The 27,585-nt window shown below is 43.8% G+C and overlaps 2 protein-coding genes across 10 annotated transcripts in view; one reads left to right on the top strand and one right to left on the bottom strand.

Moving 5' to 3' along the window:
• zc3h14 (zinc finger CCCH-type containing 14) overlaps positions 1-19,515 on the top strand; it is a 60,304-nt gene extending 40,789 nt beyond the window's left edge. Inside the window, exons 12-16 of one of the 2 annotated variants that reach the window (XM_038776048.1) lie at positions 1,910-2,027; positions 13,321-13,457; positions 18,605-18,687; positions 18,778-18,887; positions 19,124-19,515. In XM_038776048.1, the coding sequence (XP_038631976.1) occupies positions 1,910-2,027; positions 13,321-13,457; positions 18,605-18,687; positions 18,778-18,887; positions 19,124-19,130 (455 nt within the window). In that variant the 3' untranslated portion in view covers positions 19,131-19,515. Of the gene's footprint in view, positions 1-1,906; positions 2,028-13,320; positions 13,458-18,604; positions 18,688-18,777; positions 18,888-19,123 lie in introns of both variants that reach the window. The other variant, XM_038776044.1, reaches the window with a different exon arrangement.
• Positions 19,491-27,585, bottom strand: part of LOC119952316 (echinoderm microtubule-associated protein-like 5) — a 298,867-nt gene continuing 290,772 nt past the window's right edge. For all 8 annotated transcript variants that reach the window (XM_038775979.1, XM_038775973.1, XM_038776000.1 and 5 more), the window contains 3 exons: positions 24,436-24,589; positions 22,408-22,508; positions 19,491-22,288 (listed from right to left, as the gene is read on the bottom strand). In XM_038775979.1, the coding sequence (XP_038631907.1) occupies positions 22,264-22,288; positions 22,408-22,508; positions 24,436-24,589 (280 nt within the window). In that variant the 3' untranslated portion in view covers positions 19,491-22,263. The remainder of the gene's footprint in view (positions 22,289-22,407; positions 22,509-24,435; positions 24,590-27,585) is intronic.

Raw genomic sequence — 27,585 nt, 5'->3', positions numbered from 1 at the left:
ATGGAAACGGATGGAGAGGGTGTCCTGTGGAGATACAAGCCTGGGGGCCCTGGTAACGGCGCCGTGGCCGCTCCCTCCTACGAGGTACACCACGAGTCTGGTGGTGGCGGCTACCCTGCAGATTTGGGGGCAGTGGAGGCGACATCGGGGAGAAGTGGGGGGCTTGATGGAGGCTCCGTTAAGGGGGAACCATAGGTTCGTCCCGGGGAACATTGATGCGGGATTTCAGGGTTGGCACAGAGTGGGCATCAGACAGCTGAGGGACCTGTTTATTGATGGGAGGTTTGCGAGCCTGGGGGAGTTGGAGGAGAAATTTGGGCTCCCCCGGAAACATGTTCAGGTATCTGCAGGTAAAGGCATTTGCTAGACGGCAGGTGGAGGGATTCCCTTCGCTTCCCGCGAGGGGGGTGAGTGACAGGGTGCTTTCGGGGGTCTGGGTCGGAGAGGGGAAGATATCTGATATCTACAAGGTTATGCAGGAGGCGGAGGAGGCGTCAGTAGAGGAGCTGAAAGCTAAGTGGGAGGGGGAACTGGGGGAACAGATCGAAGACGGGACCTGGGCTGATGCCCTGGAGAGGGTTAATTCTTCCTCCTCGTGTGCACGGCTTAGCCTCATCCAATTCAAGGTGCTGCACCGGGCCCACATGACTGGGACGAGGATGAGTAGGTTCTTTGGGGGTGAAGACAGGTGTGTCAGGTGCTCGGGGAGTCCAGTGAACCATGCCCATATGTTCTGGGCATGCCCGGCACTGGAGGAGTTCTGGAAGGGGGTGGCGAGGACGGTGTCGAGGGTGGTGGGATCCAGGGTCAAGCCAGGATGGGGACTCGCGATTTTTGGGGTTGGGGTGGAGCCGGGAGTGCAGGAGGTGAAAGAGGCCGGTGTGCTGGCATTTGCGTCCCTAGTAGCCCGGCGAAGGATCTTGCTACAATGGAAGGATGCGAGGCCCCCAAGCGTGGAGACCTGGATCAATGACATGGCGGGTTTCATTAAGCTAGAGAAGGTCAAATTCGCCCAGAGAGGGTCGGTACAAGGGTTCTTTAGGCGGTGGCAACCTTTCCTCGACTTTCTGGCTCAACGATAGGGTACGGGGACAGTAGCAGCAGCAACCCGGGGGGGGGGGGGGGGGGGGGGGGGGAGGGGAAAGGGAAAGGGAAAAGGGGGAGGGGAAAGGGGGAGGGAAAAGGGGGAGGGAAAAGGGGAAAGGGGGAGGGAAAAGGGAAAGGGGAAGGGGAGGGAAAAGGGCAAGGGGAGGGAAAAGGGCAAGGGGAGGGAAAAGGGGGGAAGGGGGAGGGAAAAGGGGGGGAACGATGACTTTGTTTATTTAATTTTAATTTATTTTTAAGTTCTTTTGTTCATTGGGGTTGGAGGGGTGGGGGGATGTGATACATGCATCGATACGGTCTGGGGGGGTGTTAAAGTTATTATGGGTTATTTTGTTGCATTTCATTGTTTGTCGTTATGTTTTATATTTTCTGTAAAAAATTCCAATAAAAATTATTTTTAAAAAAAGAGACTGGGTTTCAGTTTTGCTTTCCAGGTTGTGTGGGTGACTGGCAGGGGAGCGCAAGACCTGAGTCCAAATTTGGTGATGACAATCAGTTTTGATCAATCTGTTGGATTTTAAAAAGTGATAATTGGGCCAGGGGGAAAACAAATAAGAAGGAAAACAGTAAAGACTTGTTATGTTAACTTTTAAAACTGATTTCAGTCTGAATCATTAAAAATAATCTAACTATGAAGACTTACTTGGAAAATCCTTTTGGAAAACCTTGTCTTTAGTTAACAAGTCATCAGCTATAGATTGACAGAATTCATTAATGCTTAAATAAAAATCTAGTGTTGGAATGTATTCATTCAATGGGAGCTAAATATATCAAAGCATGTTCTCTTCATTTGCTACCTTAGAAGATTTTGATGGCAACAACTTTCAAGTGAAGCGGCAAAAGGTTCTAGAGCGATGCAAGTACTGGCCTGCATGTAAAAATGGTGATGAATGTATGTATCATCATCCTGTAGCTTCATGCAAGTGAGTACCTCTTTAAGAAAAAGCCCACAATACTTGTTTTTAATATTTTATGACGAATCCAGATTCTCTATTTAACTATCATTGGATGCTTCTTTCAGTCTTCAGTTTTGAGTACTAATTAAATGTAAGCTAGAAATTAGTTATGTTTCTGTGATGGAATATGCTTATTTTTATTAACTCATACTCTTTGAAGAGGACTATAAATGTAAGAAAAAAACTAAAAATGTAAGAAAAAAAAAATCAAGGGATCTAATATTACTTTACCTGCCTTTGATTTTGTTGTTGTTTTAATTTGGTTAACGTAACAAATTTTAAACAAATTTAACAATGACTCCAGATAAATTACAGTAAATTTGACTTGAGTTAATGACCTTTAAACGTGAAGCTGTTCACAGTTGTGATTTGAGGGCTAATCTCAAAATAAAACATGAACTTGACAAGAACTTCCTTGTGGACAGTTTTGATGCTGACTCTGATTTGCCACTGCAAAACTCTTGGTATGTGGATGTACATTAAGGACATGAATTGAAAAATAAATGGATGTCTCAAGTGGGAAAATTTTGTTTAAATATAGTATTAGTTTATTTGGACATAGTTGCTAAGTGATTAATGTATTTTCATATACTGCAACAATTTCAAACTAAATTTATATAGCATCTTTAATGTAACAAAGGTGCTTCATGTGAGCATTATAAAACAATTTATGATACAAGCCACTTAAGGCCATAAGGTAGGATGACAAAAACTTTGGTCCAAGAGTTGTAAAGGAGGAAAGTGAGGTAGGAGGCATGCAGGTGTCTGGAGGTTGTTCCAGAGCTTGGGGCCTAGACAACTGGGAAGGTGGCCACCAATTGTGAAGTAATTTAAAATCAGGGATGCTCAAATAAGAGCAATGCAGATATCTGAAAGTCGGGACTGTAGATTACAGAGACTGGGAGGGACCAAGGAGGGATTTGAAAACAAGATTGAGAATTTTAAAATCACGGCATTGCGTAACCAGGAACAAATGTAAGTCAGTAAACACCGAGATAATAGGGGAAACAGGACTTGATGCGAGTTGGCAGTAGCATATGAACTAACAGGGTGTGGGATTCTGGTGGTGTTGTGTAGTGGGAGGATGTGCGCAAGCTGGCTCCCAATAGAGTACCGCACTTTTAGCTCTTCTCACTTAGCTCCAGCGATATTTTCATTTAAAAACCCACCTGTTTACACCTTGGCTATAGAATTTGGCAAACACTGGCGGGTTGTAACTGAGGGCCTTAGTAAATCAATGGAAGAAGCCTTGGTTCCCATTCCTTTGGCGTTGGATAGGACCAATAAAATGGTAAAGTTGTAGGGAGGTGACCCTTTCCAGGCGTAGCGACCAGATAGCCTCTCAGGAAGTGGAGATGTCTCTGACAGTTGATGCGAAAAAGGTGCTGAAGGGCAAGATGGATGATTTGAAGAGTCGCTTCAGGAGGCAAAACATCCGAATAGTGAGGCTGCCAGAGTGGATGGAAGGCCCAACTACCACAGAGTATTTTGTGGAGATGTTTGGGAAGATGGTGCGGGAGGGTGGACTCACTTCCCCTCCCAAGCCGGACCGAACCCACTGTTCACTCTGGCTGAAGCCCCGCCCCAGCGAACCACTGCGAGCAGGAATCATGATGTTTCACAGAGCGGGTCTTGGGATGAGCGAGGGAGCATCGTGACTACAAATGGGAAGGCCATGCTATCCGGTTTTACCAGGATGTGAGAATGGAGGTTGCGTAGAAGTGGGCAGTGTTCAACAAGGTTAAGGCCATCCTGCACAAAAGTCGAATTTGGTTTGGGATGGTGTACCCAGCGAGACGAAGAGTGATATTTGAGGGAAAATATGTTTTTGATGCGCTGGTAGGCAGATTCCTTTATAAAGAAGCATGGATTGGGCACGGGGTGGTTGAGGTTTTCGGATATTGAGATTGGCATGTTGATATTTGGAATTGTTGGGGTTCCTTGTTCATGTTTGCATTTTTACTGTTCTTGTTGGGGTTGAATGTTTTACAAGTTGGGCTTGGATCTGGGGTTTGGTTTTTATGTGTTTTTTTTTGTTCTAACTGTTGTGAAAATACATGGCTCCCTGTTGGCGTACTATGTTTTAAGGGGTTTTTATACTTTGTGTTTTGTTCTTGTGTAAGCGTTTTTTCTTCACTCTGGGTGGGGGCTGCTCTGTTAGCCGAGAGTTAGCTAACTGGAGCAGCACCTTGGAGTAGACTGCAGCTCATTTAAGTAGTTATGTTTTAGATAATTAACTTGGTGTTCTTGTTCTGTTTGGGGTTAGGTTTAGGATGAGTAGGTTTTAGTTGTTTATGTTCGCCTTGCTGTTTTCCGTGTGCGGATTTGGGTGCAGTTATGGACATTTAAACTTGTCTGCGGCACTTGGCTGAGCACTGCAAATTCAAACTCTTTCTGAGGTGTTGAGGGATTGGCTCATGTGTGGTATCAATAATATGGCCACACACAGGAAGCTGTTAGTGGAAACTACATTGCATTTAAAGCGGGTCATTGAGCTTTCCCTCTCTTCTGCGAACACAAGGAGAAGGGGCCCATTGAGTTATAGTATGCATAGTTTGGGCTGCCTTACCTTTTGGACTCCATCCATATCAGTCATTGGACAGTGTGCGCGAGGCCAGAATTCCTCCGACAGAGCAGCCCCTAAGGCAGGTTCCTGGCAGAGTTTGATTGTGGGGCACTGCCGCAGCCTGGTGGGATAATTCGTCCAAGGATAATGTTGAGAGCTGTCCCACATGCCGCCATTGTGGCCAAGGGTCTCGTGAGGGTTAGGGACGCTGTCATGGCGCAGGGCACGCCGTCCGCGATAACTGCCGAGGTGACCCCAGACCAGGGCCTTGCACGTGGACACCCCAGAAGACGGTGACTGATAAAATTGAACTGCGTCTTGGCTTTGAGGGTTGTGCTGATCGGATTACGTTGCTGGTTAATGGACACCCAGTGCCGATGGAGATGGACATTGGGGCTGCTGTCTCCATTGTAGACCTCAGTGCGTTACAACAACTTTGTACGGGGATCATGCTGCTGATCTTGTGAGATACCAAGGCAAGGTTGGCCACCTATATGGGGAACCATTAAAAACTTTGGGGACCACCGTGAAGACGGTGACATATGGACAGCAGTCGGTCCTCTGGGGTGTACCACCTTCCCTTGGTGGTAATACATGGTCCGGTTACCAACATACTATGAAGAGACTCTTGAGAATTCTTTGATTCGATTGGCAAGACCTTCTGTATGGGCTCTGGAAATCTTTACAATGTGTTAAGTAAATATCCAGAGGTATTCCAGGCAGGGTTGAGCAGGATAAAGGGTGCCAGAGTGTGGATCCTGCTGCTCAGTCCTGGTATTTCAGGGTGAGGCCTGCCCCCAGGCGCTCCTTCCAAAGTGGATGCTGAATTGCGGTGCAGACAAGACCGGAGGGTCTTACGACCAGCACAGCTTGAGGACTGGGCCTTGCCTGTGGTGCTAGTGATGAAGCCTGATAAAACTGTTCAGCTGTGTGGGGACTTTCAGCACGCCATCAACGGGGCTTCATGGCTAGACCGCTACCCACTGCCCCCCCCCCCCTCCCCCCGGTCGAGGATGTATTGGCCAGGGACAGTTCTTTTACAAAGCTGGATAAGTGCCACCTGTACCTGCAGGTGGAGCTCAGTCTAGAGTCTAGGATATTTGCCACTACTAACACACATCGGGATTTGTTTGAATACGTCCTCTTCCATTTGGGGTTTCATCTGCCTACCCGATATTTTGGCAAGTGATGGACGACATCTTGCATGGCTGTTGAAAGTGACCATCTATTTGGACGCTGTTCTTGTCACTGGTTCCACGGAGGAGTTCATGGTGATCCTCCAGGAATTTCTACGCCGTTTTGCCTGCATGGGCACCAGACTGAAGTGCAGTATGTGTTTTCCATGCTAAATTACCAGGTGGACAGTGATGGGCTACACCCAGTCAAAGATAAAGTTTGTGCTATTAAGAAGGCCCCTGCACCGTAGAATGACACTGAGCTCCGGTCATTTTTAGGCCTAGTTAATTATTATGGCAGGCTTATCGCCAACCTGGCCCCTCTATTGGTACCCCTGCATCTGTTATTGCCAAAGGGCCAGGAGTGGTGCTGGGGTGTTTCTCAGGGCCGTGAAGAGGCGTCTAACTTCAAAGCAACTCCTGACGCATTATGGCCCTTCAGGTCTCTACTTTGAACTTGTCATGCTTCTACTCAGCATCGAGCGCTGCTGACCCAAGAGTGCAATGATTGCATGGAAAGCCCCATCGTGTTCGTCTCAAGGACACTGGCGCACGTTGAGCGCTGTTATGTACAGATTGAGAAGGAAGGTCTTGGTGTGTAGTTCAGTATTAAGAAATTGCATCAGTACGTATATGAATGGCATTTTGTTATCGTGACAGGCCACTAGCCATTGCTCAGCCTCTTTTGGGAGGACAAGAGCATCCCACCGCTTGTGTCGGTCAGGATCCAGTGTGGGCGCTCCTGCTTGCAACACAGTACATTTTGCAGCACTGCCCGGCACTAAGATTGCCCATGCGGACGGCCTCGGCCTTCTGCCTTTCTCTGCGAGTGTCCCATTCCCACCTGTTGCGGATGAGGTGAATGTGATGTTGAATTTTATGGACGCCTTACTGGTGATGGCTGGTCCGGTACGTGCGTGGACCCAGTGGGACCCGGCGTTGGTGAAGCATCACCTTATGCTACTCGACAGTGATAAAAATGAAGCCCTTCCAGTGACTCTCCGGCCCATCACTCAAAAGTTCTCCGAGCTTACTTTTGTGGATGGCATGATATTGTGGGGTGCTCGAGTGGTCATTCTCCACAGGGTCAGGAAGCCCTGTTGCAGGACTTACACACTGGCCACTTGGGGGGCATTGATAAAAATCCTTTCTATGTTGCTGTTGGATAATCCCTCTTGGTGGAAATGGCTGACTCCGGATCGGGGAGGGTGGGGCACAATTTATTTGGTCACCTGGAATGTCTGGTTTGAATGACCAAAGAGTTTAAATGCTGATGTGGTGTTTCTGTAAGAGACTCACTTGCGGGTCAGAGACCAGACAAGGTTGCAGAAGGGGTGGATGGGACAAGTTTTTAATTCTGGCTTTGATGGTAGAGGCTGGAGCGCGGCAATTTTCACAGTAAAAGGATGCAGTTTTCTGCCGCTAAGATCTTGGCCGGCCCCAATGATGGTCATGTTATTGTCTGGGGATCTTTGGTGGACACCTTGGTGGTTCTGGTTAATGTCTATGCTCCAAACTGGGACGATGAGCAGTTTATTAATTTTTTTTAAAAAAATGTATTTTATTACAAACATGTATCAGAACAGGTTACAGTGAACAAACAGCCCGGGAAACGTGCTTCCCTATCAACTATACAGTCTGTACAGATTTTTCCTCTTCACCCCCCCCTCCCCCACGGCGAACAGCCCCTCAAAAACTGTCACAAACATCCCCCACCTTTTACAAACCGCCCTGAAGAATCCCTTAACTCATACTTTTTCTTTAATCTCAAGAAGTCGTACAGGTCACTCATCCAAGCCACTACCTCCGCCACTTGTTGGCGATGCCGACCGCCACTCCAGCAAAATACGCAATCAAATTCGCAAACAAATGTGCAATCAGCGAGGCGAAGGCCAAGACGTCGGCCTTCCTCTTCTCCATGAGCTCCGGCTTCTCTGAGATCCCAAATATTGCCACCAAAGGATCCACCTCCCTCCTCCACTATCCTGGCTAAGACTGCGGACACTCCCACCCAGAAAGATCCAATTTTTCGCAACCCCAAAACATGTGCGTGTGATTCGCTGGCCCCCGCCCACACCTCTCACTCATCTGCTACCCCCTGAAAGAACCCACTCATTCTCCCCAGAGTCGCATGCACCCACACCACCTTGCACATGAGGAGGTCCTGTTTACCCTATGGAGTGCCTCACTCCATGCTCCCCAATTGAACTCCCCTCCCATCTCCGCTTCACATTTCTCTTTGATCTTTACCACCCACTCGCCTCCCTGCTCCCCCAGCCGCTTGTATATATCCCAAATTCTTCCCTCCCCTTCCACATCCGGGAGCATCAGTTGCTCCAGCAGGGTGTATCCCAGCAACCTAGGGAACCCCCTCCAGACCTTTCGCGCAAAGTCTTTAACCTGCAAATACCTGAACTCTCTGCCCCCTCGGCAGTTCTACCTTCTCCCTTAGCTCCAAGGATTTTAATAAAAAGCTGTTGGCCTCCATTCCTGATTTGGATTCACATCAGGTGGTGACGTAAACTGTGTTCTGGACCCCAGGCTGGATCGGTCCAGGCACAAATCTCTGACTCCATCACGGGTGGCCAGAACTTTGTTGTTTTTCATGGGACATATGGGGGGGTGCAGATCCATGGTGCTTTTTGTACCCAGGTGATGAAAGATTTTCTTTCTTTTCCCATGTGCACCAAGTCAATGCGGGTTTTTAAATTTTATTGGGAACTTTATAGATCGGAACCCCTGGCAGAGAGTTCGGCCAGGACTGATTTTTGGATGGATTATCCATCGCAGCTGTGGAGGGGAAGAGGCCTAAAGAGTTGAATCCCCTTTGGGCCCAGAGGAACTTCTGAAATGTGTTGGGCTGATGCAGAATGGTAAAGCTCCTGGCCCTGATGGCTTCCCCATTGAGTTTTATAACACGTTTGTGGAGCAGTTGCCACCTCTAATTTTAGATATGTTTAACAGCAACTTATCCCAGGATTCGTTGCACTCAGCACTCCTGCAAGCTTCTATTTCCTGGATCCTTAAGAAAGATGAGGATCCTACAGAGTGTGGGGTGTACCAACCTATTTCAGTTTTAAATGCGGACGCTATATTACTTGCCAAAGTGCTGGCACTGCGTGCCAGACCTGATCTCGGAATACCAGACAGACTTCGTTAAGGGTTGGCAATTGTCAGTCAATATATGTTGTGTACTAAATGTTGTCCTTCCCCTCAATGACTGAACCTGGGGTGATTGTTTCCCTAGATGGTGCAAAGGCGTTTGATAGGGTGGAGTGGGAATATCTCTGAGATTCTTGGGAGGTTTGGATTTGGACAAAAGTTTATAACCTGGATTTGTTTATTGCATAGGGCCCCTATTGCTAGTGCGTTAAATTCTGACTGACTACTTTCCGCTGAATAGGGGCACAAGGCAGGGATGTCCATCGTCTCCGCTTCTGATTGCTCTGGCAATAGAACTGCTAAAAGTGTGATGTGATAAAATTTGGAAGGAGAAATTTGCAAGGGAGTATTCGATGAACCGCATGACACTGGTATGTTCCAAGGGACAAAGGGACCGTGCCTTGTTTGTCCGTGGATCTCTGAAGGCAATATCAATCAAGGCATAGATTACAAAAGCAGGGAGGTAATGTTGGAGTTGTATAGAACTTTGTTGAGGCCACAGCTGGAGTACTGTGTTCAATTCTGGCCACCACATAGGAAGGATGTGATTGCACTGGAGGGGGTGCAGAGGCGATTCACCAGGATGTTGCCTGGGATGGAAGATTTATGAAGAGAGGTTGGGTAAGCTTGGCTTGTTTTTGTTGTAGCAGAGAAGACTGATGGGCGACCTGATCGAGGTGTACAAGATTATGAAGGGCATGGACAGGGTGGATATTGAGCAGCTGTTCCCCTTACTTGAAGGGTCAGTCAATACGGGGACACAAGTTCAAGGTGAGGGGCACGAGGTTTAGTGAGGAAAAACATTTTTACCCAGAGGGTGGTGATGGAATGCACTCCTGGGAATAGTAGAAGTGGTTTATCTCTCATCCTTTTTAAAAAGTACCTGGATGGACGGCATGTGGTGCAGTGGTTAGCACTGGGGCTGCGGCACTGAGGACCTGGATTCGAATCCCGGCCCTGGGTCACTGTCTGTGTGGAGTTTGCACATTCTCCCCATGTCTGGGTAGGTTTCAGCCCCACAACGCAAAGATGTGCTGGTTAGGTGGATTGGCCATGCTAAATTGGCCCTTAATTAGAAAAAAAAATTGGCTCTAAATTTATATTTTAAAATTCTCATTTACAGAAGTGGGATAACCTCCCCTATCCTTGATGTGTAGGGTTCAGACTATTAAGCTGAATGTGCTCCCGAGATTTTTATTTATTTTTCAATATCTCCCCACTTTTCTCCCCAAGTCCTTCTTTGTCAAAATAAAAAAAATGGGTGGGTGACCCCAAGGATCTATAGTGCGTTCCTTCAGAGAGATAGGCAATCAGGAGGCTTGGCTTTACCCAATTTATTATTTTACTATTGGGCAGCCAATATTCAGAAGGTACTGGGGTGGTTCAGTGAGCCGGGTTCCATATCAGGGTAAATGGAGGCGAGTGCCTGTAAGGGTTCTAGCCGTGGTACATTAGCCATTCTCTCCAGCAAGATTTTCTTTGAATCCGGTAGTGCTTTCACCCTGAGAATCTGGAAGTAGCTCAAACAGCATTTTATACTTCGGGGCCAGCAACTATCTTTAATAATCACCTTTTTTACCAGCAGGTTTGGATTTGACATTTAGGTCATGGGAGGGGAAGGGTTTGGGAACATGTTCACGGAGGGAAGGTTTGCCAGCTTTAAGGAGCTGTTGGAGAAATTTCAACTCCCTGGTTCCAATATGTTCAGATTTCTGATTTTTCACGCAAGGCTTTTCCTTCTGTTCCTTGGCACTACCCTCTTCCGTGTTGAAGAGGATTTTGTCTCTGGCTGGGTGTGGTGGGGGGATTGTTTTGTGCATATATGGCTAAATCCTATCAGTGGAGTCGGCTCTGTTGAATGAGGTGAGGTGAATTGGGTCCCATTCCGGATGATGAGGTATGAAGCGAGGTCCTTCACAGGGTTAATTCCACGTCCTCATGTGGTTGGCTTGGTCTAATGCATTTCAAGGTGGTGCAGAGGGCTCATCTGACCAGGGTGAGATGAGCGGATTCTCCTGTGGGGTGAAGGGCAGGTGTGAACGTTCAGTGGGGCTGTCTAACCACACTTGTATGTTCTGTTGTTGTCTCAAGTTAGTAAGCTTTTGAATCTCCGGCCGTGTTAGAGATACTTAATGTTGATCTGGAGCCACGTCCGCTGGTGCCATTTTGGGGTTTCAGACTTGTCGGTGCTGTAGATGGGGGTGAAGGTGAATGCCCTCGCCTTTGCCTCGTTAATAGCTCGGAGACGGGTTCTGCTTGGATGGTGATCTCCTACTTTGCCCAGTGCCTCGGGTTGGTTGGGTGACCTCATGTCGTTCTTGCGTTTGGAGAATGTCAAGTATTCCATCGGGGGTCAGTAGAAGGGTTCTACCTAAGATGGCAGCCATTCATTTATTTTTTTAAAGAGCTAGTCACCATCAGTTGTTGTGGTTTAGTTTAGTTGTGATTTTGATTGTTGTGTTCTTTGAGATTGTAACTTGGGTTAATTGTTTTACATTATTTTGCTTATAATGAAAAATTTTCAGTAAATATTTTATTTTAAAAACTGAAATGGTGTGATAATACATAAGTGGAAATAGGCGGTCTTAATAGATCTGAAGCGCATCTTGGGACTCATGCAATACCAAGTTTTCAAACAGACTGGCTTAATCTTAAACTGTTGAGAGTGGGAGGGGTGGAGTCAATAGGTAGAAAATAGAGTTTAGTGTGGTAATTGAAAATAATGGCTTCAGTCTTCCCAATATTTCTCACATTCTGCTCATCCAATACTGTTGGATAAGTAGTCTGATAATTTAATAACATTTGGAGGAGTTGAAAGGTGATGTGAGATAGAGCTGTGTGTCACCAGTGTACATATGAAAACTAATGCTTCTGGATGATTTCATCAAAGGACAGTATGTAAATCAGCAATAGGATGGGGCCACGATAGCATTGCGGGCACCAGAGGTAAATGGTATAGGAGCAGGAAGGGAAGCTGTTGCAAGTGGTTCTCTGGCTGTGATTAAATAAGTAAGAATGGAACCAGGTGAGCAGTTCCAGGTGAGCAATTCCACCCAGCTGGATGACACTGGAAGAGGATGGTTTGATTAGCTTTTAAGTCTAACTGACAATTTAAGGCAGTAATTTACTGTGATGATATTGCTCTGACCATTTGTATGGACACACATACCTGTCACTCCACCTGCCCTGTACATCTTTGGGTTGTGGGGGGTGAGACCCACGGGGAGGTATCCTATTTTAAAGCTATAAAATCGTCACTATTAACTGACCTTATGGGGTAAAATCATCCAATAAACTATTGTCTGTTATGGCTCTAAATCGAGGGCAAATATGCTGTTTGCTGACATTAGTCTCTCCAAAGGTCATGCACCATCCAGACAAGCGTTCCTCACTAACCCTTTGCCAGATTTAAATGATATTAGGTGGGCTTGTTTGATCCCTTCTCTCAACTCTCCACCGTATTCAGATAATTTACAGATTTATTGGAGCTTGTTTGGCACACACTGTAAAGATGTCAACTCAGTTGCTGGATGCCAGGAGCAGATTATACTAGAATAATGTGTCGAGTACAATTTGGTCCTAAATTGTTTTGTTTGTTATGCCATGTTATTGAACGAAAACCCTTGCATTGCTTTTATGTTGCTGCTCACTTAGTTCAGATTCCAAATGTTTAAGGGCTGACTCTGTGTTTATAATCTGCCTCCCTCCTCCCAGCAGAATATTCTTAAACTCACAAAGTAACTCGGTCTACAATTGTGCTGTCAAGTTAAGGGAATCAGATTTGGTGGTAGAAACACGACTAGCAGTCTTATTGAATGTCAGGCTCCCAGGTTCAAAATGAAATGACGGCCTGTATAAAAGTGCAAATACTGTAATGATACTTGTTTACAGATATTGAAATAAAAATTAAAAAAATTAGAGTACCCAATTATTTTTTTTCCAATTAGTATGGCCAATCCACCTCACCTGCACATCTTTGGGTTGTGGGGGTGAAACCCACGCAGACATGGGGAGAATGCAAACTCCACACGGACAGTGACCCAGGGCCGGGATCGAACCTGGGTCCTCAGAGCCGTAGTCCCAGTTCTGTAAATTAGATTTGACCCCATTGACCAGATTAGTATAATTTGATTTATGAAGGGAGGCCCAATTGCAAACTCCACACGGACAGATATTGAAATTTTAATTTATAATTTCAAACACTTAAAAGATTCCTATTTAAAATGTTTTTATTTTAAGTCCTGTGTAGAGGAATATACATTTATTTTCAAAATGATACCATTTGTTTGGAAGACCATTGCGATGTTCTTGCATTGATTGAAACTATTGTTCACTAATTATTTAATTTTTTTCTCAGAACATTTCCAAAGTGTAAATTTGGGGACAAGTGCCTGTTTATACATCCAAATTGCAAATATGACTCCAAGTGTATTAGACCAGACTGTCCGTACACACATGCAAGCAAGCGAACTGCAGTAGTGCCTAAACAACCAGGTTTGTATGTTAAATGTTGCTTCATGTATTCAAGCTTGAATCCTAATATTTGAGCTCAGCAGACCGTGAGTAATCCGTGTCTAAGTTCATAAATCAAATTTTGAGCATTTAAGTGAGCTACTAGAGGATTACTGACACTAGTAGAGCTCAACATCAGTTCTTCAACATTAGGAAGAGAGAGAGAATAGGGTAAATACATTGATTTGTACCTTTTGTATTCTGGTTCTATTTTAGAATTACAAATCTCTTCCTGACATGATCCTTAACTTTTGTCTGACGTTGAATGATCTTTTTAGTGAAAGCTAAATTCCAGAAGAAAAAAATAAATCAAGCTATAAATTCATTGTTATTTCCAGAGGTTTTTTTCTTGTATCATTCAGAGGATCACATTTTGTGTTAGCCAAATTATGCTTTACTTTTTTTAAACGTCTATATATGCTGGAAAGGGCTTCCTCCACAGTTGTGGCTTTTTGAATTTTGTTTACCTTTTTTAATCTTCAGAACTAAGTAGACCCTAGAATGACGTGCCCTAACTCTCATTTGCTTTGGAAATTAGGACTGTACTTTTTTGTTCCACAAAAATACTTTTTCAAAAGAAAAGGAAATAACAAATTTACACGATTTTGAAATGCCTTGCAATGACAAAGTTCCATAGTAAAATATCATATTAAAATATTCAGTGTATTCGGGACAGTTGCCTAGAATAATATGTTGTGGATCCAAGCATGGATCAGGCTATTTTGGATCTGATTATGTGTAATGACGCAGGTTTAATAAACAATCTGAGTAGAAGATCCCCTAGGAACCAGTGACCATAACATGGTAGAATTTAACACTCAGTTTGGGAGTGGGAAACTTGAGTCAGAAACAACTGTTCTATGCTTAAATAAGGGTAATTATAAATGAGGTCAGGGTTGGCTGGAATGGACCGGGGAAGGAGTTTATACTAGCATTGGTGGCAGACTAGAGAAGGCTCACTACATTGATCCCAGGTATGGCAAATCTTTCTTGGGAGGAGCGATTAAGTAGGTTGGGCTTGTACGCCAGAGTTTAGAAGAATGAGAGGTGATCTTATTGAGATTCTCCTCTTCCGAGGGTAGCGAATCTGTGGAATTATTTACCGTAGAGGCTGGGTATTTAAGTATGTTCAAGGCTGAGATAGACAGATTTTTAGCCAGTAAGGGGATGGTCATGGGGATGAGACGAATTGGAGGTGAGGATTACATCAGACCAGTCATGATTTTATTGAATGGCAGAGCAGACTCGATGGGCTGAATGGCCTATTTCTGCATCTTATGGTCCTACGGCTAAATATATACTGTCTAGCACCTGATACCAATGGATAGGTGGTGGCCATTAGTATCTTAAAATTTATATCGGGGTCTTATGTTTTTTAAATTAATTTATGGGAAATTGACGTCACTGGCTTGGCTGGCATTTATTGCCCATCCTGAGGTGCCCTTCAGCAGATGGTGGTGATTTGCCTCCTTGAACCATTGCAGTCCTTGAGGTGTAGGTACACTCACTGTGCTGTTAGGGAGGGAGTTCCAGGATGTTGCCCCAACGACAGTGAAGGAATGGCGATATATTTCAAGTCAGGGTGGTGAATGATGCGGTTCCCAGGTATCTGCTACTCTTGTCCTTCTAGATGGTAGTGGTCGTGTGTTTGGCAGGTGTGGTCCAAGGAACCTTGGTGAGTTACTGCAGTGCATCTTGTAGATGGTACACACGGCTACCACTGTTCGTCGGTGGTGGAGGGTTTGAATGTTTGTGGAAGGGGGAGCAAACAAGCGGGGCTGCTTTGTCCTGGATGATGTTGGAGCTGTACTCATCCAGGCAAGTTGGAGAGTATTCCATTACATTCCTGACTTGTGCCTTGTAGAATCTAGACGGCTTTGTGGGGATCAGGAGGTGAGTTACTCACTGTAGGATTCCTACCCTTTGATCTGTTCTGGTAGCCACAGTATTAATATGGCTAGTCCAGTTCAGTATCTGATCAATGGAAACTCCCAGGATGTTGATTGTGGGGGATTCAGCGATGGTAATGCCATTGAATGTCAAGGGGCGGTGGTGAGATCCCCTCTTGTGGGAGATGGTCATTACCTGGCACTTGTGTGGCGCAAATGTAACCTGCCACTTGTCAGCCCAAGCCTGGATATTGTCCAGATCTTGCTTCATTATCTGAGGAGTCGCGAATGGTGCTGGACATTGTGTAGTCATCCGCAAACATCCCCACTTCTGACCTTATGATGGGAGGTCATTGATGAAGCAGCTGAAAATGGTTGGGCTTTGGACACTGCCCTGAGGATATCCTGCAGTGATGTCCTGGAGCTGAGATGATTGACCCCCAACCACCCAGGTATGTCTCCAACCAGTGGAGAGTGTTCCTCGTGATCCCCATTGACTCCAGTTTAGCTCGGACTCCTTGATGTCATACTTGGTGAAATATTGCCTTAATGTCAAGGGCAGTCACTCTCTCCTCACCTGTGGCATTCAGCTCTTTTGTCCCTCTTTGAACCAAGGCTGTAATGAGGTCAGGAGCTGAATGGCCCTGGCTGAACCCAAACTGAGCATCCGTGAGCTGATTATTGCTGAGTAAGTGCCATTTGGTAGCACTGTTGATGACTCCTTCCATCACTTTGCTGATGATGGAGAGTAGACCGATAGGACAGTAACTGGCTGGGTTGGATTTGCCCCGTTTCTTGTGTACAGGACACACCTGAGCAATTTTCCACATTGCCGAGTAGATGCCAGTGTTGTAGCTGCACTGGAACAGCTTGGCTAGGGTGCGCAGGTCTTCAGTACTATTGCTGGGATATTGTCAGTGCCAATAGCCATTGCAGTATCCAGTGCCTTCAGCCATTTCTTGATATCATGCAGAGTGAATCGTATTGGTTGAAGACTGACATCTGTCATGCTGGGGACTTCTGGAAGACACCGAGATGGACCATCCACTCAGCACTGGCTGAAGATTGTTGCAATTGCCTCTGCCTTGTCTTTTGCACATATGTGCTGGGTTTCTCTTTCATTGAGGATGAGGACATTTTTGGAGCAGCCTCCTCCAATGAGTTATTTAATTGCCTCCACCATTCATAGCTGGATGTGGCAGGACTACAGAGCTTAGATCTGATGCGTTCGTTGTAGCTCTGTCGATTACTTGCTGCTTATGCTGTTTGGAACGCAAGTAGTCCTGTGTTGTAGCTTCACTAGTTGACACCTCATTTTTCGGTTTGCCTTATGTTACTCCTGGCATGTTCTTCACTCTTCATTGAACCAGGGTTGCTCCCCTGGCCTGGTGAAATGGTCGAATAGGGGATATGCCGGGCCATGAGGTCACAGATTGTGTTTGAATACAATTCTACTGCTGCTGATGGCCCTCAGCACCTAATGGATTCCCAGTCTTAAGTTGCTAAATCTGTTTTAAGTCTATCCCATTTAGTGTGGCAGTAGTGCTACACAACACGATGGAGGGTATCCTCAATGTGAAGATGGGACTTTGTCTCCACAAGGACTGTGCAGTGGTCATTTCTATCAGTGCTATCATGGACCGATGCATCTGCAGCAGGCAGATTGGTGAGGATGAGGTCAAGTATGTTTTTCCCTCGTTGGTTCCCTCATCACCTGCTGCAGTCCCAGTCTAGCAGCTATTTCCTTTCGGCACGGCCAGCTCGGTCTGTGGTGGTTCAACTGAGCCACTCTTGGTGAAGGACATTGAAGTCCAGAGCATATTCTGCACCCTTGCCACCCTCAGTGCTTCCTCCAAGTGGTGTTTAACATGGAGGACTACTGATTCATCATCTGATAGTGGCCGGAACGTGGTAAGCAGCAGGAGGTGTCCTTCCTATGTTTAACCTGAAGCAATGAGATTTGATGGAGTCAAGAATCGATGTTGAGGACTCCCAGGGCAACTCTTTCTCTCCTCTCTCTCTCAACCCCCCCCCCCCCGACTGTATACCACTGTGCCGCCATCTCTGCTGGGTCTGTCCTGTCGGTGAGACAGGACATAGTCAGGACAGTGGTGTCTGGGACATTGTGTGTAAGATATGATTTTGTATGACTGACTATGTCAGTCTGTTGCTGAACTAGTCTGTGAGACGGCTCTCCCAACTTTGGCACAAGCCCCCAGATGTTAATCAGGAGTACGTTGCAGTGTCAACGGGGCTGGGTTTGCCGTTGTTGTTTCCGGTGCTTGGTTCAATGCCGGGTGGTCCGTCCAGTTTCATTCCTTTTTTGTTTTCGTAGTGGCTGAATACAACGAGTGGCTTGCTAGGCCATTTCAGAGTTAACCACATTGCTGTGGGTCTGGAGTCACATGTAGACCAGACCAGGTAAGGATGGCATATTTCCGTCCTTGTGAACCAGATGGGTTTTTACAAAAATCAACAATGGTTTCATGGTCATCATTAGCCTTTTAATTCCAGATATTTTATTGCGCTTAAATTCCATCACCTGCCGTGGTGGGATATGAACCCAGGTCCCCAGATCATTATTCTGGGTCTCTGGATTACTAGTTCAGCAACTATGCCACCGCCTCCCCATTGTGTGCAATGGAGACCTGATTAAGCATATTAAAATTAGGCTGCTATCTAAAACAGATGGTCCCTGGAAAAATGGTAGTGTGAAGCATTGCACAGTAATTGTATTGCTGTGATTTTCGAGCGCTGGTGCCCTATTCCTGCTGGGCACAGGAAATGAAATTGATTTCTATGTTGTCTAATCTTACACCATCTCAAGACAGCATGTTATAATTCAAGCAGATGTAATTTTGATCCCAATTTTTCAAGTCTTGCAGTCTATCCTTGTTCCATATTATTACCCCAGTGCACTGTAATTACACTTCTGTGGGAAGGGGAGCTGGCGGTGGTAGGTGAAATTACAACAGGACCAGTTTGTAATTGTATTTTCAATTATGTGAACATAGGAATTTATCATGCAAAAACTTGACAGGTTATGGGTGCAATGTAAAATGATTATATTTATATAAATACAGCAGGAAAATTACTGGCATTTTACTCTGCCTGTACCTATGTTATAAAGTCCACTATTCACATTCCCATAACTGCATGTTTCTAGACCAAAGTACTTATTTAATTATTGACTTCTGGTTTGTTCAGTAATGTTTAAAAAATAAATTCTTGTTTCTGTAGCACCCGTGACAAACACAGGCAGTTCTTTGTGTCGATTCTTTCCAGACTGCAAAAAAGTGGAGTGCCCTTTTATCCATCCAAAGGTATGAAAATTAATTTGAAAAGATCAGAGGATTGTTAAAGTGAGAATATAAAAGAAGAGAGTGATGACTTTTCTGTTATGTTGTTTCCAGCCATGTCGATTCAGCACACACTGTAAGAGAGCTGACTGCACATTCTACCATCCTGCAGTTACATTACCTCCTCGCCATGCATTAAAATGGACCAGGTCTCAACAAAATGGGTAATAAAGCTTTTGTCTCAAATTATGAAAATAGAAGTTCTATAAATATTGCAATCATTTATAAGATCACTGCAGTGTTTCTGTTGAATAATGTGATTAAAGTCAACATCGCGCATGCTTTCTTGCAAATAAATTGTAAAAAAAATGTTTGCTTTATAAGCAGGACCTGTAGGATAATAGCTACGATTCATCCTATAAAATTAACTAATATATTTTTAATTTTTTTTTCTTTTCAGTGAATGATTGGATCATGCAGTATCACATATTGTGGAAATGACAAAACTGCAGATATTTGAAGATTGTAGCATTTTGCAATTTTTTTTAATTGTCTTACTTCCAATATTGTTTAACATTGAGAATCAAACATTTTAATATTCTAAGTTAATTTTTTCCCCAAAGTGACTTGACTAGATTATTTTTTCCCACAACCTAGAATGCAGTCTTGTAAGATTATTCAGTAGTGGGTTTTAAAGATGCATTTTGTAACTTGTGTTTTGTGGTGTTCTGGAATTTTCAATTGGATGATAAAATATCCAAAGAGAAATGCCAATGTCTGCTGTAATACCACTTTTGTGAACAACAAACTGATTCTGACAGTAAAAGTTGATTAAGGCGCTTGTTTAATGAATTAATTAGTCACCTGTATTGTTTTTTGTACCACCTCTATTTGGAGCATTTTACTTATATTCATGTAGCTCTTTGTTATTCAGCATATTTTTAAAACATTGGTCGCTGATTACGTATTGGAATTAGGTGTTAAATCCTTTCACAACTGTAATTGTAGTACAGAAACAGTTAATATTCTTAATACTTTTGGCACGACACTTACCACCACCTGCCCTACAAAAGATCTGGTCATGCCAGGAGTTTGAAAGTGTAGTAGGTGAATGTTTAGGATACATTTGCACTTGCTGGGACTTGTGATCGAACACGCAAAAGAAACACATATGTCAACTCAAATGTTATATTTTGTAGCTATTTTTCTTTAACTGGATTTTAAATTCCTTTTTTTGAAAATGTCCAAGTTGCAAATTGTCTGGTGCCTTGAAATACGGTATTAAATTTAATAACTAAGTCACACATTTGTGTTATATGTTCTCTAAATCTTGAGAAACCATATTCAGTGTTATTTATGAGATGTCTAAAAGTTATTGCAATGATAGCATTAGGGGTGGCGCAGTGATTAGCACTGCTGCCTCACAGTGCCAGGGACCTGGGTTTGATTCTGACCTAGTGACTGTCTAGAGTCTGCATATTCTCCCTGTGACTGTGTGGGTTTCCTCCAGGTACTCTGGTTTCCTCCCACTGTCCAAAGATGTGTAAATTAGGTGGTTTGGCCATGCTAAATTGCCCCTTTGTGTCCAACAGTTAGGTGGAGTTACGGGGATGGATTAGGGGAGTAGGCCTGAGTAGGATGCTCTTTCAGAGGGTCGTGGCAGACCCAATGGGCCAAATGGCCTCCTTCTGCACTGTAGGAATTCTATGATTCTATGTTTAAAGAATGAAGGTACCTACTCTGGCTTTTATTGCAGAATTGCTTGGAATCTTGGTTACTGGCATGAAATTATGGCTGCCAGTAGCACAAATCATACTCTACTTATTTTGCATTTAACCACAAAATCTGCAAGTTGTTGAATCTGATCCACCGCTTGCATAGACCCAGACTTGTGTCTAAACACTGTTTTGCCCAAGTTGAATAAATCTTGTGACTTGTTTGCAAAAGCTGGAATGATTCAAGCCAAAAAGGTGCCTGAGAAGTAACATTTATGTATTTGTGCCTGTAAATACCAACTGTAATATTTTGATAGTGTTTTTACATTTCCAGTTACACTCTAGTATGTGATGTGGCCGCATAGTGTTTTGAATCAATACACCAGCACTCCCTGGACAATGTTTCCTGTATCTCCCATTGTAACATTTCATTCTACAGTAGTTCATGGTGAGATATTTGTTTTTTTTCTTGTGCAACAGTCTATTAGCAGGACTCCATTAGGAATCCTGTTCCTGTCTTTTCATGTCATTTAATTTATCAGGAATGCTATCGGGAAGTACAAGCGGTACAACAAAATCAGGAAATAAAAATTGCTAGACTTCATTGACTTCAATGGCACAATGCATAATTTCAAATATTCAAGTTACAATGCCATCTGATATTGCATAATATAGTAAATTATGGTTGCCAACAATGCAATTACTTGAAACAGGTTTAAATTAATTCAATATAATTTATCACTTTGATTCATTTACAACAATAAACCATTGGAATTTTTATAGATGAATAAAATATTGAGTATTAAAAGGAGATTACAGCTATTTAATTTTGTTTTAAGGATTATTATTAACAAACTATTTGAAACATTATTATGTTACAGAAATTGCTATTACTTAAAGCTTGACATCAGTAAAACTCAAACTAGCAGCAACTCAATACTTAGTGATCCTTTAGATTCTTCATATAGCAGTGCACACTGGAATGCTGTTAATATGTAGAATACAGGTCAAAGCAATACACATTTACTGTGTGCTTCAAAAAGCTGAGCTTTTATTTGTATACTATATAAATGGAAAAATTATAATTTGCAGGATTGCTGATTTGATACCTGCAAACACAAAGATACACAAAAATTACAAACCATTTATTACACTGAACTAAATGTAATTGTTCAGGTAGCCACAGTGATTGGTACAGTAGTGCATAGTATGCTTTGGCATGCTTGCTTCAGCTTTTACACTGATTCAAAATATCACTTAGCTGGTACATTCAGGATGAAGGCCACTAGATACTATTTTGTTTGTTCAGAACACTGTTAGCAGCATTGCAAAATTTTGAAAAGCACAAGTTCACTAAATGTCTTAAGGCTACTTACCAAATCAGCTACAGCACAACATTGTGAAGATATTAAAACTTGTGTTATATCTAGCAGTATACTTACAGCATATTAAAAGCTAGTTTTTTTGTGTATTGATAGAACTCAATTAACCATTTTCATGGCATTGCCACATGATTGTTTTGGAATTCTGTCCTTGACAACAGGACCATAGATGTAGAATGGTCAAAGTAATTTGTACACCAGTATTGAAGTTAGAATACAGCTCTGCCCTAAAATTCATGATTGATTTGAATACTGTTACAACTGCATCAATGTACACTTGGCTGTGCAGTAGAAAATCTGACAAATTGCCTTAAACCAAAATAGATGAAATTTTTTATAATTATGAAAGCAAACTGCCTTCTCAATTAATTTTGCAGATAGTGCTAGCTGCCTTATTTTCATACGCGGGCTTTTCCTGGAATTTGTTTTCATTGAATTTCTTGATTCTTCTTATGATCCAAGCTCTTGTTTCATGGCCGTTTGTATTCTTTCCATTAGAGTTTTCATAAACATTTCCAGACAAACAAACTTAAATTGGGGAAAAGAAGGAAAGCAATTAAAAAGGTCTGCTTTTTGAAATGGAAGTGACATATTTGTATGCATTTCTAAATACTTTCACAACAGGAATAAAATTGTTCAAATCATACCTGCAATCCTGCCCTCCAGCACTGACGACATATCTGTCACCACTAGTAAACTTTATGTTGGTGATCTGGGCAGAGTGACCTAGATATTTCTTGTGCTTTGCCTGTGTAAGGAAAGAAAATGCATTTGCCTATTTTCACCAAACAGGCAAAAATGTTGTTCTTTCCTATCAATTGTGTTATAACAACAGACAAAGAATATCCCATGGCCCTTCATGTGTATAACCAGGCTAAAATTGGAGACCAGGCCAAGGAAGGAATGCGAGGAGGGATGGACTAAGGGGAGGTGGAGAGGGAATTCCAAACAGTGACTGGACAGCTAAAGGCATAGCCACTAAAATGGTAGCCAATGTAGGTCAGAAAGACAATAGGTAATAGTGGTCTGGTGCCAAGTTAGAATATAGGCAGCAGAGTTTTTAATGAGCTGAAGGGAGGCTGATTGGAAAGAATTGGAAGTTAAGTCTGAAGGTGGCAAAGATATGGCGAAGGTTGCAGCAGCGATGTGTTGAGTCGGTTGACATACGGAAGCAAAAGTTGGAGAACAAGCATCAGAAGCTTGGCTCGGTGAAAATGTGAAAAAAGATGGTTGGGGAGGCAGATGCAATTGTTGGTGCGGGTGTGGCATTGGTAGTGAGGGCAGAAAATCTGAGCTTCACAAGCAGCTCACTCGCAACTTGATATTGCACAAATGATGAAACCGTGAAGGGATTGAATGAGCGGGGGGGGGGAAGAGGTAGGGATTCACTATGACTAGTGTGCATGTGGACAAAAAGTAAAATACTGCTGGAAATCTGAAATAAAAATAGAAAATGCTGGCCAACTCAGGTTTGGCAGCTTTTGTGGCGAGAGAAGAGAAATAGAATTGACATTTTGAGTCCGTATTACATTTTAGAGCTGAAGTGAGGTAGAAATGGCATCACATTACTTCTCCAGTCTCACAGGCTCAAAATTCTTTCTCTCCACAAATGCTGTATTTTTCCATTATATATTATATTTGTATGTTGTTTGCCAAAGGACACGTTGAAGGGAAAAAGCCAAAAATATACCCTGGGAAATGTTGAAGATAATGGTGTGGAGTGAGGAGAAAGGGTTTTCCCATCTCACCTGCACAATAAAGGAAAAGTTGGCTGATGACAAGAAACCTGTTTATATCATAAATGATGAGGCCAGTAACAGACTAAGATGAAACAGTCTGGTGAAACGTGTGGACACCAAGAAGATGAAATTTAACGCAGAGAAATGTACAGTGATTCATTGTTAGGAATAATGAGAAATATAAATTAAATGGTTCAATTTTAAAGGTGGTGGAAAAATAGAGAGCTGGGGTGTACGTGCACCTGTCTTTGAAGGTGTTAGATAAGAAAGCTGTTTAAAAGGCCGTACTAGTCTTTATAGAGACTACAAAACTAAAGCAGTTAAGCTAAACTTTTATAAAACTGGAGCATTCAATTCTGGCCAGCATTTTAGGAAGAACATCAAGGCCTTCGAGAAGTTGTAAATGAGATTTACTAAAATGGTATCACAGATGAAAAACTTCAGGACTAATTCAGTAGTTCATGCCAGAATTTGCATCAGCAGGATGGGCTGAACTGCCACCACTTCCTATGCTGCATCATTTTGCGCTAATGTAGTGATTCATTCATTGCCCTGAGGGAGGAATGAGGCATGTGATCTGAAAGAAACTGGGCAATGTAGAGTGGCGAGGATGGTTGATAAAATTAAATCTCAAGTAATGAGTTGAGACCAGTGTTCTGGGGAAGCATAGATATTAATGGAAAGTCAGAGGATAAGCCATCAAGTGCCATACCAGTGGAGAAACGTAAAATTAAATCACAATATAACTTTCTGGCATATAATAGAAACACGAGTAGACTAAAGTTATCTAATCCAATGCCAGATGATTCACTTAGGCGTCTCTCTAGTAAACTTCTCTAAAATACATCTGCAACTTAGGGAGAGGAAAAACATTGGAAAATATATTTCTTCAACATTTGGCTCATATTTTATAAGATGATAAAAAATAAGACTTACAAATTTCTCTCTGCATGGAAAGTCGAAGAGTTTCACCATGCCAAAATCATCTCCGGTCACAATGTTCAGACCCGAGTGAGAAACGCAGGCACAATTCACATCAGCTTTATCAAGATTTCGAGACCAAATTCCAATGACTTCATCACCTAGAATACTATAAGACGGGAAACTTATAAATTGCAAAAATATCCCAATTTTTAAAATTTCATTGAACACAGAAGTAAAGACATGTCTGTTTTGTCACATTAATTATACGTTGAAGATTAATCTTTTAGCGCTGCTTGAATTCCAGACAGGAATAAGTTCCAAGTTTAAGATTTATCTCCAGAAATTCCTCTTGTCCACTCAAAATCCTAACTGCCTACAAACTAAACTGTGACTCTGTAGTTTTTGTTTTAGGTGCAATTAGTATTTTTTTCTGAAGTGAAGTTATGGTTCAAGTTATAATTGCTTATTTTTGACCTTTGCACTAAAAAATGAAGGATTTAACGTGCAGTTTTATTAATGCAACTTAAAATAGATTAATCACAAAAAGTAAGCATTTTAATAAGTGTCTAGCTCATCAACTGAGTAATGCTCACGAAAAATGACTAAAAATCTATACTAAGCCATTTCACTGGTCTAATTGATGTACACCAGACCATTTTAGTAAACATTTAAAATATTATAAGAGCATCATTGCTCCTAAATTTTAAAAATATTTTTATTGGTTTTTGCATTTGTTTGGGACAGCATTGGAAAAAGGCAAAAGAATAAAAAATATACAAACAGAAAAATAAAAAGACGAAAGGGAAAACCGTATAATCCGGTATGAATACAAAGGAAACATACAGTTACGAAGCCTGTTAACATTGGGCTCCCAGTAATCTATTACCACAACCATACTGTTTATGTAGCACCATGGGGTGTGTTTGCGGCCACCCAGGTGCACCCATGTCGCTGTACCCATGGGTTCTCTTTCCTCCGGTACCGTTTTGTTCCTCTGCCCTGCATCCCCTGTACTATGGGTAGTGTCTTCCCTCCTTTTTATTCTCCTCCTTCTTCCTTTGTTTATTTTAGTCCGTCCCCCCCCCCCCTCCCTGCTTTTCACCCCACTCCACCCCTCCTTATTGGTTGCTGGTCACAAACAGGTCCTCGAGCAGGTTGGCAAATTGCTTCCACGTGTTGCGGAAGCCTTCCTCCGATTCTCTGGCAAAATTTATTTTCTCCAATGTGAGAAATTCCGTTAAGTCATACAGCCAGTTTGGGGCCTTGGGTGGAGCTGCTGATCTTGGGGCAGGGAAGAGATTGTGGAGGCATTGGCTAGGACGTCTGTTCCTCTCCCCAAAAATAACTCTGGCTGTTCGGATTGATGCCCAAAAGACCATCAGTCATGGGCATGGCCCCACCCTCACTCCCACAACCTTGGACATGGTCTCGAGAGAAGGTGGTCCAGTGCCTGACTAGACAGTGTGCATGGCCAGGCCCCCCCAGCACTGTTCACACCTCCAGGAGGACCCTGCTCATATGTCTTCTGGTCAAGTGTGCCCTGAGCACTACCTTCAGCTGCTTTAGGCCCAGCCATGTGCATGTAGTGCTTCAATCCAGCGTTATCCTCCTATCTCCATGTCTCCTCCAGTGGAGTTTACCTCCAGCAGTCGTCCATACAAGTCGGTGCAGCTTCCGTCTCCTGGTTCGTCCGATGTCATAAATCTGTCCAGTAGGGTGCATCTGGGTCACTGGGGGAACGTTGCGGTCGGAGACAGTTCCTTAGTTGCATGTACCAGAGTTTGTTCCCTTTCGGGAGCTGGAGTTTGTCATGAGTTCCCCCATGTCGCTACCCTGCCATCTACGTAAGTCCCCCCTCCGTACCCCTTTGTTCTGTCTCCATCTTTTAAAGGAGGCGTTTATTGCTGCAGGGGTGAATTTGTGGTTTCTGCAGATGCGGTCCATAATGAACATTGCACCCAGATGAAAATGGTGCTCGAGTTGATTCCATATCCTCACAATGGCCACTACCAACAGGCTCCTTGAGTACTTGGCTGGGGGAAATGGATGTGGGGCCATGGGCAGTGGGAGGGGTATCCTGTGCAGGTCTGCTCCCTTCTCGCCCATTCCACCTCCGGCTCCTTAATCCACCCCTGTACCTTTTCTGCATTGGTCACCCAGTGGTAGAATAGGAGTTTTGGAAGGGCCAAGCCCCCCCCCCCCCCCCCCCCCCCATGCTCCTCCTCCTTTGCAGGACACTTTTACAATCCCAGGATTCTCTTTTCATGTCTAGTCATCATGGGCTATCTGGATCCCCAGGTATCGGAATTTGGTTTGGGCCATCTTGAATGGCAGCACACCCAGCTCTGATTCGCCCCCTGCTGATTCACAGGGAAGATTGAGTTTGTAATCAGAGAAGGCTCCGACTTCCCTTCAGGGTTCCATTATTCCTCCCATGCTAGCTAGGGGTTTGCGACGTAGTGAAGCAGGCCATCCACATAGGGTTAGACTCCATTGTCCCTGTTTCCCCTCTGTATGCCTCTCTACCTTTTCGCTGCTCTTAAGGGCCATAGCCAGTGGCTTGATTGCCAGGGCAAATAGCAGAGACAATGAGCATTCCTGCCTTGTGCCTCTGTGCATCCGACATATTCAGAGCTGGTGGCATTTGTCCGGACGCTTGCAATGGTGTCCCCTCCCTGGGTGGGGTCATAATCACATTCAGCAGGTGTCTGATGTTCACCGTTAGCTGTCTACCCCTGAAAAATCCCGTCTGATCCTCTGCGACTACACCCGGCACTCAACTCTCCAGTTGCCTCGTCAGGGCCTTCACCAGGACTTTGTCTAGGACTGTTTAGGAGCAAGATGGGTATGAATGACCTCCACTCCATTGGGTCTTTGTCGTTGGTTACAGCACCTTATTTTTAAATAAAGCCGCCTTGGCCTCATTAAACTCCGCCTGGCTTTTGGCCAGGTCGGCTCCAATCTCCTGGTACTTGGAGATTGTATGTCCCTCCCATCTACACGTCTGCGTGCTCCTCGCCCAGTTCAGCACCTCTTTATCCTTAGTAGTTTAGCTATAATCGCCTGTGGTTCTCCTGATTTGGGCCTTTGGCGGAGCGACCTGTAGGCCTGGTCTACCTCTGGGGATTTGGCGAAGCCGTCCCCTCCGACCAGCTCTCCAAG

Source organism: Scyliorhinus canicula, chromosome 2 (genome assembly GCF_902713615.1).
Source record: "Scyliorhinus canicula chromosome 2, sScyCan1.1, whole genome shotgun sequence".
In the NCBI taxonomy this organism is placed as follows: domain Eukaryota; kingdom Metazoa; phylum Chordata; class Chondrichthyes; order Carcharhiniformes; family Scyliorhinidae; genus Scyliorhinus; species Scyliorhinus canicula.
Note: the sequence above shows the minus strand (reverse complement) of the source record. Positions and strands in the feature narration are given on the sequence as shown.